Source organism: Mesocricetus auratus, unplaced genomic scaffold (assembly GCF_017639785.1).
Source record: "Mesocricetus auratus isolate SY011 unplaced genomic scaffold, BCM_Maur_2.0 Super-Scaffold_100004, whole genome shotgun sequence".
Taxonomy (NCBI): Eukaryota; Metazoa; Chordata; class Mammalia; order Rodentia; family Cricetidae; genus Mesocricetus; species Mesocricetus auratus.
In genome coordinates this window covers 117,125,817-117,142,620 of record NW_024429189.1, presented here as the reverse complement: position 1 = coordinate 117,142,620, position 16,804 = coordinate 117,125,817, and the positions used below count along the sequence as shown (strand labels likewise).

Sequence of the window (16,804 nt, the reverse complement as noted above, 5' to 3'; positions counted from 1 at the left end):
TAGGGCATGGACCACACCAGGCTGCCTGTGCGGTTTGCTTCTTCACAAGCATCTCCCTATCTCAGACTCTGATCCCCTACTTCTCTGCAAGTCATATTTTCACTAAGTTCATCAAAGAAAGGAGTCAGTTTCAGGCTAGGGAAATGACTCAGTCAGCAATGCGCTTGTTGCATACAAGAGTATGAGTTCGAATTCTAGCACCCACATGAAAAAGCATGGTGTGGTGGCACACACTTATAATCCCAGAGCTGGGGAGGCAGAAAAGAGAAGATTCCTGGGGCCTGGTGGCCAGGCAGCCTCATCTAATTGGTCCGTTCTATGCCAGTGAGAGACCCTGATTCAAAAAACAAGGCGAATAGTTCCTAAGGAATGACACCCTGGGACAACCTCTGGCCTCCAGATGCATGGGCATAAGTGGGTGGGGCTCCCCAGATCTCCAAGTCCTTGGAACTTTGTGGGAAGAGGAAGCACTTTCTCCCGTGTGTTTCTGTGCTTCCTGCGGACCGGAAAGAGGACAGCACACACTAAGCTACTCTACCCAAGCTCCAAAACTTGAAGTGCTCTCTCTCGTCTTCCTTTTCCTTTGCTTGTTCTTTCATTCTCTTCCACACCTTTCTTTAAAAATAAGGGACAATGGGCTGGAGATATGGTTAAGAGCAGTTCAGAGCATTGCTGTTCTCCAAGAGGACCAGGGCTCAGGCCCTGCATGCACGTGGTGGCTTGCACCCATCCATAACTCCAGTTCCCAGGGTATTCAGTGTCTTCTTCTGATCTCTGTGGGCACCAGGTTCATATGTGGCCCCCACATAACATCAGGCAAAACCCCCAGACACGTAAAATAAACTAACTAAAAGACAAGGTCTCTGTGTTACCCAGACTGTCCCTGAACTCCTGGGCTCAAGAGATCTTTATACCCCAGTCAGAATATCTAGGGTAACAGGTGTGCCTTTGTGCCCCCTCAAAGTCTGTTATTTTATGAGGTTCTCTTTTTAAAAGAAATGTGTTTCCTCTTTCACAATGTCACACACACACACACTTTGATCACATTCCTCCCTCATTATCCTTGCAGTCTTCACATCCACTCAGCACGCACACTAACTATGGACACCTGCTTCCTTACTGGAGACACCAGAGTGGGTGTTAAGATGACTGGGGAGTCTCCACGTGCATCAACACACATTCATTCCCCAAGATCTCTCTCTCTCTCTCTCTCTCTCTCTCTCTCTCTCTCTCTCTCTGTATATATATATATGTATATATATATGTATATATATATATATATACAGACACACACACACACACACACACACACACTCAAACCTATTAATATTAGTCCTCAGGAGACTGACACAGGAGAATTGCCATCAGCTACACAGTGAGACCACATCTCAACTCCTTATTCTCAAAAGGAAGGGAAGACTGTGTGTACAGCTGTATCTTCTGCAATGGTTACAGGCCGTGGCTACTGCAGCTGTATCTTCAGCAATGTTTATAGGTCATGGTCACTGGAAACCCTTGCTCAGAAAGTTTTATGATACATTTGGGCAGAGGGCAGGCACACAGCATGCACTACGGGAGATTTTACTGATTAAAAGAAATGGGGACTCCACTGGGGGACAGGGATGTTGAGTGGGGAGCAGGGAGCACTAACGTTTACCCTATTCTATTAGGCATTTTTGAATTTGTGCAATGGGTAGACATTAGTAATGGGTTTTGAAGTTGCTGTTAAGTGAATTTAGATAGATAAAAGCTAATCCGGGAGGACAGGGCTTGGAGGGCGATCCCACAGGATTCCGGGGAAATAGCTGTCTTTTCGGAAGGCTGCCCGGTGTGGTGTGAGAAATCAGGGCTGAGAGGCCAAAGGGGAGGGGATTGAACCGCCCACACCCCAGGGCCCACTATATAAAGCACATTTAAAAACACCAGACTGGAAAAGTTTTTTTAGTATTATTATTATTTTTTAAATAGCCAAAGCATCCCCCCAGGAGGCGGGCTGCAGCTGCGGCTGCAGCGGTTCCCAGGTGATGTCAGTCCTGGCTGGGAGCCAGCCCCAGCCCCTTGGAGACAGTCTTGGGTTCAGCTTGACTGTTTTTCCTTCCTGAGACTTGAGGACACCTTCCTGTCTCAAAGAAAGCTGCCTTTCCAGGCCTTTCTGCAAGCTGGGGTTAGGGGAGGCAGTGGGCCTGGACAGGGAGAGAGAACAGAGAGGGGGGAGGGAAGGGAGGGAGGAGGGAGAAGGTAGGAGAGGAAATTAGAGAGGGGTGGGGAAGGGAGAAGAGGCAAGGGAGGGGAGGAGGGAAGAGGGGCTGAGAAGGAGAAAGGCAGGGGAGAGGGAAAGGGAAGGGAGGGGACTCCTCAAGTGGTGATAAGGAGTGAGGAGTGAGGAGGAGGCAGGGGCCTGAGGGTGATCCTGAGGGTGATCCTGGCCTGCCTCCTGACTCCAAACCCTTTCTCTTCTGGATTGGGCTAGGGAGGCCCTAGGGCTCTAGGCTTGGGAGCTAAGGGATCTACTTAGTCTTCTACACTTGGCCAAAACCTGGGCCCACTGCTATTGCCTGTAAGCCTGTCACCAGCATCTTCCAGTCCTGGTTTCTGAGCAGGGAAGAGGCAGAGAGTCCCTAAGCCCTCTGGACACCTCTACGGCATGGGTAAAGTCCATCTGACCACAATGCGGTGACAGTAGAGTGAGGTGACTGTGTATTCAGTACCTCCAGAGGTGTCTGCTAAGCCGGAGAGGACGAAAACTCTGGGGACATCAGCGGTGGTGGCTATCAGGGATGGCCTCTGCCCTCAACATGAAGACGGTAGCGCCAGGAGGTGAAAAGCCTGGGTCCTGGACTCAGAGGACGGGGTCCATAGTCTGTTTCTGTTACTTGGTGGCTTGGCCTTGGAGACTCGTGGCAGTGCCCGGGAGAGGGCAGGTGAGTTGTTAGAAGGTCTGACGTCTAGAGCCAGGCAGGGCATGTGTTGACTATTACCACCTCCTGGCTAGCAAGGTGCCTGGCTTGCATGACCCCACAGTGAAAAGTGGTGAAATCACCAGGCTCTGTTTAGGGGATACCAGGAGCCCTCAGGTGCACACTGGCCTGGCAAGGCATTCTCTTGGTGGCACCAGGGCAGGTGACGGCTCTGGTCTCCCAGGCATAAGCTCCCGCATGTCTCACTCTGTGTGTGGCAGGGATGCTGGGCACTGGCCGAGGGCCTTGCGCATGCCAGACAAGCACTCTGCCACCGATCACACTCCCAGCCCCACATTTTCATTCTTTGCTCAGGATCCGCTTTCTCCATAAGCTATGGCAACCCCAAGGTCAGGTAGTCTCATCCTAGAGTCTCATGTGGGCCACAGAGCAGTTTCATGCATGTTTGTTGACTGGCTGACATGCTGAGCCCAAGGGAAGTCGGTCTACGATGCTAAACTCTTGTCCTGTGCCTTCTGAGTTTTGCTTCCTACAGTGACCCAGGCTGCAGAATCTGTAGCTAGACCCTTTGGATTTGACGGTTGGTTTTGTCATTGTCTATCTGAGTGATCCTGGACATGGCTGGCACAATACCTACCTGTGTATGTTTCAAGGTCAAGTGAAATTGTGTATGTCACTCAACACAGAACCTTGGACTAGACAAAACAAAACAACAACAAAAAAGAACAGGTGATGTGAGTACTGAAAACAAAACCAAACAACTGTTAGGCCATGTGGCTCAGTTGGTAGAGGGCCTGTCTGCAGGTGTGAGGCCCTGAGTTCAGTTCCCAGTACCACTTAAGTTGAGCATGGTGTCATAGGCCGGCATACCAGCACTTGAGAAGTAGGATTAGGAGCTTGATATTGCCAGGAGTTCAAGCTCAGATGCATGGGGAGTTCTGAGCCAGCCTGGACTATAGGAGAGCCTAATTTGAGATAAAAAGAAAAATTCTGCCTATATTTTGCCACTCCCAGGTAAATCTGTCCCAGCTGACCAAGCCCTTCTAGTTCACTGTGTGAAGGCTGTTAGCGAGGCATAACAAGGCTCAGAGAGGTCAGACACCCACCTTGGATCACACAGAAGTGGTAGCCAACCTAAATCAGACTGGGGATCTTGCTTTCAGCCTGTGACTCCTAGTTTCCAGGCCCTGCTGGCCTGTCCTCTGACCCTGGCTCCCTGGGAGCCTGACCCCAGACCCATGGGGTCTGTAAGTCTGGTCTGGATTAGACACGCTGAGAAGCAAAGACTGCTCCCCCAAGCCGGCTGCCCAGTGGGACCAGAGCTCACAGCTGCTGAGGCTCACAGGGACATAAATCACAGTGGCAGGAGGCCCCAAGGGCCAGGACCATCTCAGCCTCCCGAGGGCATGGGGGCCTGAGAGTTGTGGGCAGGGACACCTGGGTCCACTGGGGGTTGCTGTCCTCTCTTGGACTAGCTGGAACAGGGTGAGTTAGTGGGGCCAAGAAACCACTTGGCAGCCCTTGTGTCAGCATGGGCCAAGAGCCTGGCTTCAGTTTTGCAATCATCACACACATACCGATGAAACAAGGGATGCAGACAGCCCTGTGCCTTTACCCATTCTGTGCCTTCAGGGCCCCATGCTTTACCTCAAGACCCTGTGTTTTACCAGGCATCAGCAACCCTGGCTTCTACCCCAGGTCTTTTCTGCCCCATGATTTACTGACTCCCCCTTCTTTACCCTGCTCTCCCACCAGCATCTTTCTTATTGGATGCATTTGGGGATCCAGTGTTGCCTGTACCATGCTCCTCCACCCCAGAGAGACTCTTGTTTATTATTTTTTTAACTAGATGATTTGTTTCTTAGTTAACTGCATGCTTATGGGCTTTGGTTTTTTTTTTTTTTAGTTTTAGTTCTTGTTTTTTTATTTTTAGATACATTTGTTTTATGTGTAAGGGTGTTTTGTCTGTATGAGTGTCTATGCACTGTGTGTGTGCCTGATTCCCAGAGAGGCCAGGAGAGGGCATTAGATTTCTTGGTACTGGAGTCACAGATGTTGTGAGCTGCCTTGTGGGTGCTAGAAATTGAACCCTGGTCCTCTGGACGACCAGCCAGTGCTCTAACCACTGAACCATCTCTCTAGCCCCCAGAAGACTTAATGCTTAATCAGAAGGATGTCCTTTTTCTTAACTGTAGCAAACTCAAATTTCTTTTTCTTTTCTTCTTTTTTTTAAAAAAAATCTGAGACATAGTCTGTCTATCCAGGCTGGTCTTGATTTGTGATCCTCTTCCTCGTGGCTGCTGGGAACTCTTTTGCCAGATTTTTTTTTAATTTTGGGGTGCTTAAGATTAAATCCAGGGCCTCATGCATAGGAAGTATGTGCTCTATTGCTGAACTATAATTTCAGATCTATTTTAATTTAACCTAATAGAATATGTCAAGAAACCATATATGGGTAAGAATCTGTATTCTAAGCCTTGTTCAATCTCCAATGCTAAGTGATTCTGGTCCATTACTGTTCCTGTCTAGGCTTCAGTTTCCTATGGCTGTGAATAATTTTATCCCCCCAAGAAAGGGTTTCTCTGTGTGGCCGTGGCTGTGTTGGAATTCATTCTTTATAGACCAGACTGACCTCAAACTCAGAGATTCTTCTGCCTCTGTCTCCAAAGTGCTGGGACTAAAAGTATTAGCCACCACTGCTTGGCAGGCTGTGAGAGATTTTTGAGGGCTTTCCAGTTGTAACCTGTGATGTGGCAGGGCAGGAGTTCTGGGTTACTGGGGCCGGGTCTCTGGGAAGCCTCTGGCTGGTTGCTTATCTGTCTGTTTCCTCACTCTGTGAGGAAGTGAACACTGAGAGCATTCTCATGATGATGTGTCTGGAGGTGGGGGCACTGCCATCATCAGGGCCAAGGTGGCCTGGCTGGAGTTAGCTATCAGGGCAACTTTTGGGGGAAGAGTCAGCCCCATTAAGAATGACCCTCACAAGTCTTGTTTCACAGCTATGCTTCTCCTGAGACACATGTTGGGCTAGTCTTACAGCTCACAAAGACTGGTAGACATTAACTGTCCATTGCCCAGCAAAACAACAAGCCATAAATGGTAAAACAGTTTGCAGTTATGGAAGGTGTGCCAGCCCTGGAATGTCAAAGGTTTTGTAAGTATAAGGACTATATTGTGAGGAGGAAAATCGAGTGTGTAAAGCGCTATCTTTATTGTGTAAAGTCAGGCAAGTCGCAGGCACACACACCCCCACACACGCTTGTGCATTACTTGCCTACTGTACACATAGATCAGGACCCACCTTAGCGGTTACTGCCTTGGAACTGGTACCTGGGAGGGAAGGCCACCGGCTGTGCACTTCCCACCTGTGCACTCTGGAGCTGGTATCTACGTCTCTAGGGCTTGTGTCCACGGGGGCAAGCAGGTGGGGAGAACTTACTAGATTGACCTGTGAAGTACTTCATGCCTTAAGTGGTTGAGAGGGTGAACTTGGTGGCTGTGGGTAACTGCAAGTGTGTGTGCCAGACTCTCCAGGACTGCAGGGTACGTTGCCATCATCCTTAGGGTGGATGGTATTTCTAGAGTCGTGAACTTGAACTCTTATGATAAAGACTAGCAGAGAAATCTATACTTATTGTTTTCTGCAGGGCCTTTCAGAAAGAAGCCACGGGGACTCCTCATAGCTGTTGTGGGAGTGGGAGGCTGAGGGAGGTGTGTGCCTTTCCTTGCTTCCATTTGATGTAACGTGAACTCATTCCCCACTGCCCCAGAGCTCTTTAAAAACCATTGAGCAAGTCTGGCGGTGGTGGCGCGCGCCTTTAATCCCAGCACTCGGGAGGCAGAGGCAGGCGGATCTCTGTGAGTTCGGGGCCAGACTGGTCTACAGAGCAAGTCCAAGACAGCCTCCAAAACAATACAGAGAAAATCTGTCTCGAAAAACAAAAACAACAACAACAACAAAAACATTGAGCAAAACACCCCTTTTTCTCATCTTGCTGCTACGCTTGTTAAGAGATTGGAAAGGCCCAGATGGGTCAAACAACATTTCTCGGGTCACCCAGCAAATCTGGTGGCAGAAGTGGGCTTCCAGCCCACTGCACCCAAAGTGTCTGTTCTGCCCCCCTCCTGGGTTTCCTGCCATTGACAAGGTCATAGTCCTCTTCCTGTGGCTTTGCCAGAGGCTGAGCTACCTGGAGCAGGGTAGGCTCAGGGAGAGCAATATGCTTTCCTAATTAGCTCCTAGAGGGGAAGTGTGGGCGCTCTGGGACACAGGACAGACAAGACCAGTGTCCCTGGACACAGGAACTGAGGGAGAGGGCGTGGGGTAGGTCTCCTGGGCAGTGTGGCCCCTGGGGACCCTCCTCCTTCATGTCCCATGCTAATAGAGTAAGTGCGGGGTTGCACCACTGGTTCCAGCCTGTATGACAAGGGGCAAACCATTCTGGTCCCTCTTGCTGGCCGTTTTGTCTGTAGGGAGAGCTGGGTGGGTTAGGCTTGATCCTGTGGAGGTTGGCACAGTTGACATTTGGCTACAGTTTACTGATCTGCAAAATAGGCTACCTCACGGTTCCTCTGCCAGAGGGTCAGATACTCACAGCGAGCACTGTTAGTTCGGGGAGCCACCAATCAGTAAACATGAAATGAAAGTGCTCGCTAATAAGAACATAATGATATGTGAATGTCCCTTGCTGTGATAAGGGTGGCTGCCTGGCTGGTCCCAGCCTTCCTCCTTGCTTTCTCTGAGCTTCTCTGACCCTGGCCTCATAGGCACCTAGGCTGAGCCACAAAGCCCAGATCCTCTGGCTTCCCTGGGTTCCAGTAGCCAGGCTGTCTGTGCTGTATTCTCGGATGAATCTGCGCAGTGTAAGCACAGGCGCGCCGTCTCCCAGGGCTGCTGGCTCACTACCCAGACAGGGGAAGGGCTGCTTCTTCCCCTCCCTTTTGCTATTTTATTTCGTGTGTATGCATGTGTGTGTGAGGCACATGTGGAGGTTAGGGGACAACTTGAGGGAGTCTGTTCTCTCCTTCCACTACGCGAGTTCCAAAGGCTGTCAAGCTTGGTGGCAAGGGTTTTTACTGGTAGAGTCATCTCAATGGCCCCTACTTAGGGTTTTAAAAGCAGACAGACCTCAGGGTGTCACCTGTAACATACCGGTTTCTAAAACTAAGATTCTGCCTTCAGCACTTGGTAAACCACGTAGGCTGGGTGGTGATGTGTGTCCCACTAAGACACACTCACAGAAGGCAGCATAAGCAGCGAGCAGAAGAACGGAGCCATTTCCAAACTGACTCCGGACAGTAGCAAGCTCCACTGAGGGGCGAGGAGGCATCAGGTAACCTGAAGGAGGAGCTAGTGGAGGCGGACTCGTCACCACGTGCCCTCTAGGAGCTTTTGAATTTGAACCACGGTTCTATTCCTCACTCACAAATAAATATAATGTGGATTTCTTTGGTCACTATCCAATAGTGTTTATAACTCTGAACTAAGGGAAGGCTGTGAGGAGGGTCTACCTATAGCTTCCTGTCCATGGTGAGAAGCCTTTGCCACAGCTGTGACAATCTTCAGTCCTAGAGAGGGGTCTGTCTCCAAGTCCCACTGTCCCCATCCCTCCCCTTACGTATCCAGGATCCACATCATTTATTTAAAAATACCTTTATTTTAACCCCACCAAATTCTCTCACATATCACATTAACACACACACACACACACACACACACACACACACACTTTCAAAAATAGTCTTTGGTTTTCTGAACTTTCTGCCTTGTCCTTGGCCAGCTGGGCCTGAATGGCTAGTTGGGTCCTCATGGCTCTCCAGGGTGGGCCCTGTGTCCAGGCCATTGTCCTCTGGTCCCTACACAAAGCAGGAGTGGTTTGGGCTTCTGGAATCTTCTCCTCTGTCCAGTGAGGGGCTGGCTCCTAGCCTCTTTCTCTGGAGTCCTTCTTGAAGCAAACACTGCAGGGACCAGGCTCATCGCCGAGGCCCTCTGAGGGGGGCAACACCCCTCACTTTCAAGCAGCTGCCCCCCAGGTCACGACGGCTACCCTGCAGGAGAGAAAGAAGTGCCAAGGTGAGTTGGAAGCTATGTGCCCAGCAACAGAGGCTTGATAAAGTTCAGCCACACAGTAAGTTCTCTGTTGAAGAGGCAGACGAGATTGTGATGACAGGGAGCATCACGGGTGACAGTGTTTAGGGACAACAGCAGGGGAATGAGTGCCACCTATGGAGGGAAGTGTGTGTGTGTGAGCCATTGCGTCCCTCTCCAGAGGGGATGTCAGAGATCCCCTCCTTTGTAACAGTTTACCTTATCCTTCCCTTTCCCACCTGAAGATCTTTTGTCTTAAGAAACCTAATACATGCTGGGTGTGCTGACACATGCCTGGAATCCCAGAGGCATGGAGGCTTGCCCATGAATTCGAGGTCAGCCTGGTCTACATAGTGAGTTCCAAACCAGACAGAGCTGCATAATGAGGCCCTGTCTCAAAAGACAAGAACAAATCCCCCAAATTGAATACGTGTATATAACAGACACCCCCATAGGGCAGAGGGTGCTGGGGACTGAACTGCTACATTCCAAGGCCATACAATTTTCACACACTGTAAAGTATATTTTACATGAAGGGGCGAGGAAAACGCCCTGCCTGACTATGAAATAGGTGTGTGTGTGTGTGTGTGTGTGTGTGTGTGTGTATGCACTTGATTGTGCACACGCCCAGTCACTGTCTGGGCCACCTTCAAAATCAGACAGGTTTTCAGCTTCCTTGCCTTCACCGGGGTCTCCCGTGTGCAGGGAGCATACCCTCGGCACTGGCCTTCCACGAAGCTTTCTCTATGAATGAAGTTGCTTCCCACTTGGTGCTGCTATTTGGGACATTTTCCTGGAGTAAACCAAGGAGGGAGGCAAGATTTACCTTTGCTTCCTCGTTAGGCCTGGAGTCCAGGAAGTGGCAGAGAAGGGCATTCCTCCAGCCTGGGGCTGGAGCTCTGCAGGCGCCAGCCAGTGCTGCTTCAAGCTCAAGGCAGCAGTCCCTGAAGCCACCAGTCCTTCAGCCTTGACCCTCTCACCAACATGCTCAGGATGGCCATGGGTTAGACCCTCACTGAGAATGAGATAGCTCACAGCCCTGGCACTGCCTTCTTGCTTTCTGACAGTATGTAGTTATGTAGCCTAGGTTGACCTTGAACTTCAGATCCTCCTGCCTCGGCCTTCCTTCGTCCGAGTGCTGGGGTTACAAGCCTGTGCCACCATGCCCAGACTAGCGTTCCCTCTTTTGAGGATTCCGGTGTTGAGTAACTGGCCCAGAAACACCAGCTGTTTAGTCAGAGCTAGGGAGAACCCTGCTGCCTTTCAGGCCCCCATGTAGAGTGGATTATCACAGTAAGTGCTCAGCCGGCTGGGAATGGCTGAGCTGGCGGTGACCTCAGTTCATCTAGAGACCCAGTGGACCATCTGGGAGCTCTGCCTCTGCTGCCTCCTGCCTCTGCCCCAGCCCAGGTTGGGGCAGATCCATCCAGATGTGAGCCCAGCCTCCCTGGAGGCTCTCTGGGCCCAGGGACAGTATGTTCATTCACAGGCAGGGCTATTTTGAGGGCTGAGGCCATGGTCCCAGCAGAGCCTGGGGCTTGGGCTTCTCAGACAGACTCTGGCAGGAGAAGCTGAGAAGGGTGGATGGGGCAGGGAGAGGGAGGCTAGGGGACAGAGCCCTCCCCCACTTCACTCTGAGGTCCTCAGAGACCAGGAGCACCACCTCCACCCTGAGTCTGTAGGTCATTCAGAGAACTGGGTTCCGTGGGAATGCTGGGACAGTTCACCTCTTCATCTGTGGAACGGTCAGCCGGCCCCCAGGTGCAGTGGAATGTGAACACAGCTGTGTCCACTGCCAAGAGCCCCAACAGAGGTTTAACCAGGTCCAGGGTGAGACACTCCTGCGCTAACATGGACTCCCTGCTGGATGGAGCCTTCGCTCCCTCACCTGTAGCATGGTAGTATTTTACAGAATAAACAAGCTCACACAGGTGTCGCACACTAACAGGTAAGGCTCTCTTTGTATATGGTACTGGGGACGGAATCCAAGGCCTCGCTTGTGGCAGACAAGTGTTCTATTGCTGAGCTGTAGGTCCAGTCTTGCTTTTACTTTTCGAAACAGGGTCTCACTAAGGGGCCTTCATGCCTCACACCTGGGATCTTCTACCCCAGCCTTCTGGGTAGTGGGGGCTACAATGTGAACCACCACACTCACCAGGAAGAGCTCGGTGCAACTTGAACAACACAGCAGGTGGTCCACAGACATTCAGAATATGATTACCAGCATCTTCCAGCGGTACCTCCTGGTACCTTGTCAACCCTCTGCTGTTAGTTGGGCACACCAACAGTGGGGAATCACCTCCCCAAAGGACCCTGTCTAGTTCTACTCCCAGGTGACAGAAGGGAAAACAAGGCCGAGACAAGAACCCGCTTTCCGCTCGGTCCTACTACCACAGAGGCCACCTTAGCTCATCCAGAGCAGGAAGGAACTATAGGGGACTGCGTCCATGGCAACCACAACCCCAGACCAGCCAGGATTAGAGGGGAAGGAGTGGGGGCTTGACCTCAGAGCTCAGAAGTGTGCAGGGGCTCCCCCAAACATCTAGCATCTTCCAGACAAGTCCTAGAGGGGCTAGCACTGGCCAGGATCACCCCCCTGGCCTATTCCCAGAGGAGCCTGTGTGACTGAGCATGGCTTCTACAACCAAATTTGGTTGGGTTCTTGATCCCACAGACAGATCCCAAGGCAGCAGTCAGGCTTCGGCCAGTCCCCAGTGCTGCAAAGGAGCCCCGTTCTGACTGCTGTGGTGGTGGGCACAGACGTGCCTTCTCCGCAGCCTGCAGGCCCAGGGCCCTCCTGCTGTCACCTTTACCACTTCCCAGGTAGCCAGGCCAGAGTGCCAATCCCGCTCTGCAGCACAGTGCTCCTCGGGCAGGGCAGCCTGTCCAGGCAGGTGGCCGTGGACACAGGGCTCCTTCTCTGCCCCTTAAGGGACCTAAAGGAAGAGCGCTGAGCACGGACGTGTACTAGGAAGACTCCTGTCACTGTGGTCCACCTCTGCCTTCAACATCTTCCCACTGCTTTCTCTAGAGCAGGGATTCTCTAACCCAAGGGGTCATGACCCTTTCACAGGGGTCATGACCCTTTCACAGGGGTCATGCATCAGATATCCTGCACATCAGATATTTACACTAATTCATAGCAGTAGCAAAATTACAGTCATGAAGTAGCAATGAAATAGTTTTATGGTTGGGGTCGCCGCAACATGAGGAACTGTATTAAAGGGTCAGAGCGTTAGGAAGGTTGAGAACCACTGCTCTAGACCATGACTGCAAACCCCAAGTCCTACCATGCATGCTCTAAAGCACCCTTTTCCCACCCTTTACCCGTGTGAGTATCTCTGTTTCCACATATCTTTTGGGGATTTAGCTCTTCAGCCTCACTCTGAGGCTGGGCTTCTCCCAGGCTCTCAAAGTCCCACAGTATCCTTGTCATCCTCCTGTCCTGCCCCAATGCTGTACTGGGAGCACTTGACTGGCAGGTAGGGACACATCTGCTTCTCTGGGTATATTCCTACAGGGAAGCTGACCTGGATGAGCCTGTGACAGGCGGTAAAGGAGCACTTGCCAGGCCCAGTTAGCCTTTCCATTCCAGATGCTCACCTGAAGGCCAGCTCTTACTTTCCTCCCCAGCCTGAGGCACTGACGGGGACCCTCAAAAGGGTACCAGTCAGGTTAAGAGAACTCACTCAGAGAAAGTGATGTATCTGGGGGCTGGGAAGTCAGTGCCAGTTTGAAGTCAGTTTGAGCCAGAGGGCAGGCTGAGGCTAGGCCACTGAGGTCTTTCCCAGGGTAGAGCTATGAGAACCAGTGTGCTGAGTATTGTATTCAGGGGATTCAATACAATTAGTGATCTTTGTCACAGCCATGGAGAGTAAGGCAAGATTCTCTGATCCTCTGTTTCTCCAGATGTAAACAGTAGCTGGTGACCTAACTTCCTCGATGTAAGACAAGCCCAGGCTGTGAAAGGGTTCGAGCCTGGGGGCCAAGCAGGCCCGGGCAGTTTTGGCTAAGAGGGCCCCAGAGATTTCTGCTGCTCCCCAGTGGCCAGCCAGCCTCTTAACTTAGACACAAGCAGACAACAGTGTCCCCTCCTAACCCTATATTCTTTAAGGACCCCTTCCTACACACCTGTTGAGGACCTCGGGCTTTCTTCTCAGTCTCCTGCTGTTGAGTCATGTTTAGAACATGGAACAATTTATTAGGGATGATGTTTGCTCAGAGTGATACCTACCTAGTAAGCAAGCCCAGAGCCTGCTTCCTGTAAATGTGAGCAGTGCCTTTATCTGTAGCGCCCCAGGGATAACTGAGGTGACAACCAGCTACCTGCCCAGAGGTGCAAGCATCAGGTAAAGAGGAAGGTCGTCCCAGGGTGCGGGCACCTTTCAAGGCTCAATTAAGTCAGACCGGCGCCTTCCCTGTTTCCCTCTAAGCTTTCTGTTTGGGGGTTAAGCAAGAGGATCGCTCTGCTCTGCTTTAATCCTAGGGCACGAGACACCGCCTCCGCCGCTGTTCCGAGGTCGCTTCCAAAGGAGAGGGTGTCCATGGCTCCTGGGAGGTCCAACACCCGCCCCCAACCCTGATGGTCCGGTTGCAGCAGGCGCGCGTGCACTCACCCCTTTGCGCTGGTTGCTGAGACAGAAGGTGCAGATGGAGCGCGGCTGACGGCCGTCGGCGGCGGGGACCGCGCTCTTGCCACCGCCCGCCGCGCGGAAACACGGCTGCCCATCGTCGGCTGCGTCGCCCAGCATTAGCACGTTGGCCAGGTGCGCGATGTAGCTGGACGCCAGACGCAGCGTCTCGATCTTGGACAGCTTTCGGTCCACCGGTTCAGTGGGAATGAGTGTGCGCAGGGCGGTGAAGGCCGTGTTCACGCTCTGCGTGCGGTCTCGCTCGCGCGCGTTGGCCGCTTGTCGCTGCCGCACCACCACCACCGGGCCCGCGCCGCTGCTTGCCCGCCGCCCGCCCCCGGGACCTGGGCCGCGCCGCGTCGTCTCCAGCCCTTCGCAGCACCCGAACGACTGGTCCGAGGCGTCGCTCTCGCTGCGGTTCTCCTCGTCCTCGCTCAGCAGCCGCACGTCCGAGTACAGCACGTGCGCGCCAACCGGGCGCAGCAGCGCGAACGCCATGGGCGCCCGGCCACGGGCCTCCGCTCGCCTGCTTCCCCGAGCCGCCGCCCCCGCCGTGCGCTCCCGCGCGCTCCCACGGACCAGCCGGTCGCCGCCTTATAGCCGAGGGAGGAGCCAATCACGAGGCGGTCCGGACGGGGCCAATGGGACACCCCCGCCCCGCCCCGGCCAATGACGACGCGCCTGCTCCTGTGGACCCCCCCCCCAAGTTGAAAGCTCTTGGCCCTCCCCGAAGGCTCTGGGACTGAGCTGGACAGACGCTCGGATCCAGACTTCTGGGAGACAACTGTCAGGCCCCTGTTAGCATGTCCTGTCTCCGCACTCAGAAGTCGAATCCCGTGTCCTAGCAACTTCGGTGTGCTATCAGAACCCCGACCAGAGACTTTGGACTAAGCTTCTCAGACTAGACTGTTCCATTCTGTTCCATTCAGCAGCTAGGAGTGTGGCCCAGGACACTGCACTTTATGTGAGCTCACCAGCATGCACTGTGATGCTGGAGCTGTCCGAGGGGTCACCTTTCTTGCTGACAAACTTTTTTTCTTTTCTCTACCCCTGCATTTGCTGGCTTTCTGTGTCAACCTGACACAGCTAGAGTCATCAGAGAGGAGAGGGCCTTAGGTGAGGAAATGCCTCCATGAGATCCAGTTATAAGGCGTTTTCTCAATTAGTGATCAATGGGGAGGGTGCAGTCATGGTGGGTGATGCCATCCTGGGCGGTGGTGTCATCCCTGGGCTGCTGGTTCTGGGTTCTATAAGAAGGTGGGTTGAGCAAGCCAGGGGAAGCAAGCCTAAGTAAGCAGCACTCCTCCATGGCTTCTTCATCGACTCCTGCCTCTGGGATCTTGCCCTGTTTGGGTTCCTGTCCCGACTTCCTTCAGTGATGAACAGCAATGCTGAAGTGTAAGCTAAATATACCCTTTCCTTCCCAACTTGCTTTTTGGTCATGGTGCTTTGTCGCAGCAATAGAAACTCTAAGACACCCCCTTCCCAGCAAAACAAACACCCAAGTCCCATTTGGCTGGGTTCTATGATACGTCAGGCATGGTTTTAGTTGGAAGATAAAGATCAGAACAAAATTAACTTTGCTTCTCAACCCCTGGAGACTGGTGGGGCCAACAGGACAGTTTTGTGTCATCTAAAGTTGCTGGACAGTGCCCACGGTGCAGATCTGGCTTCATTACTCCAGGATCCCCTACTTCATCTCCTGTCAGCGCCGCCCCTCCCACTTCTTTCAGAAATTTCTAGAGGATATGGGAAGAATAACTGAGCAGAGAATGACTGGCCACTGGGGTCCTCATGCCACGCATACCTGCTTCTCAGTGCCAACCCAGAACTGGTAAAATCAGCATCCACTTGGCCTTGAAAATAGTTTTCCTTTCCTCTCAAATGATGATTAGAACTGCCCAAAGCAAAAGGCTTGTAGGAGCTTCTTGGTTTTCTGGAAGACCCCTTCCAGCTCCAAGGACTGCGTTTCTCCAGCACCCCCGATCTAGCCCAGAAGGGAACCACCACGGAGCCTCTGGGACAGGAAACCCTTAAGTCTTCCGAGCCCAAGGTCTGTAGGGATAGTCTGTCTCCCACACCTGGTTCCCCACCCCCATACCATTTGACCGTGACCCAGCCAGGGCTTTCGGGAGGCGCCTCCTCGGGCCCCTCCCCACAGGGCCAGTCGCGTACGCTGCTCCAGCGCTCCAGCCGTGGCTGCTTCCTGAGACCATGAATTATTACTGACCGGGAGATTTCCTCCCCTGTCCGCGCCTCCTCGCAGGGGCTCCCTGCTCCCTTCACTTTCGCTTTCTCCCGGCTTCCCCCTCCCCTCTGCTCCTGACCCTCTGGAGGCTTGGAATTCCTGTCCAGCCCCCCTCCCAATTCCAGATCCAAAATGGAGATGCCTGAGAGGCAGGAGGGCCCCGCCTCCAAAGGCTCATTCATTCAGTTGCTCTTTGGGCAGGTTTGGACACAAGGGACCTTGGAAGTAAAATAAAACCATGAATGAGACCAAGTGGCTGGCTGCAGCAGAGGAAAGAGAGCTGTAAACAAAGAATTTCAGGACAATGTGGTCAGAGCCAGCCAGGGTCTGGCATCAAAGAAATCTGGCTTCAGTTCAAGGTCAGCGGCTTCTTGGGGTCTCATTTTTGCTGTTCTAGAAAATTGAGTTAAGGATATCTCCCATTCTTAGGGCCAGTGACAGTGCCTAGATCCTTTGCCAAGAAATCAGGGCCTGGCATTCAGTAAGAGCTAAGAACTGGAAGTGAGTTTGTATTGCTTTGCCCATGGCTTAGAAGGATCAAGAGGTATCTGCTCTTCCAAGACTGGTCAGCAGGAGTGCACGGAGCTTCTGCTGTCTGCTTGGCCCATCTATGTGAAAGCCTCAGCCCCTTACAGTCCTCATGCCCTTCTCTGCTCCAGCCACACTGGCTTCTCCATTCCCAGAGCCCGCTTCTGGGAACACCACTGTCTCCAGACATACGCAGGTGATCCCTCACTTCCTCCAAATGTCATCTCCATCAGAGGCCTTCTCTGACTGCCAGGGCTAGAGCAGTTACAGTCCCTCTCACCTGCCAGTAGCCCAACCCTTTCTGTCTGTCTGATCTTCTAATGCTATGGAAATCATAGTCTACAGACTGATAGCTGGTGTTGATTCTCAACTTGACAAAGGCTAGAATCAC

General features: G+C 52.5%; 1 protein-coding gene across 1 annotated transcript; it reads right to left on the bottom strand.

Annotated features, from left to right (window-relative positions):
* Nucleotides 1-8,558: 8,558 nt before the first annotated feature.
* Tcf15 (transcription factor 15) lies at nucleotides 8,559-14,384 on the bottom strand (the record flags this gene model as incomplete). The annotated part of the gene is given in 2 exon segments (NM_001282299.1): nucleotides 8,559-8,966; nucleotides 13,623-14,384. Coding segments are annotated over 2 exon segments (588 nt in total). The 3' UTR covers nucleotides 8,559-8,891.
* Nucleotides 14,385-16,804: the final 2,420 nt, after the last annotated feature.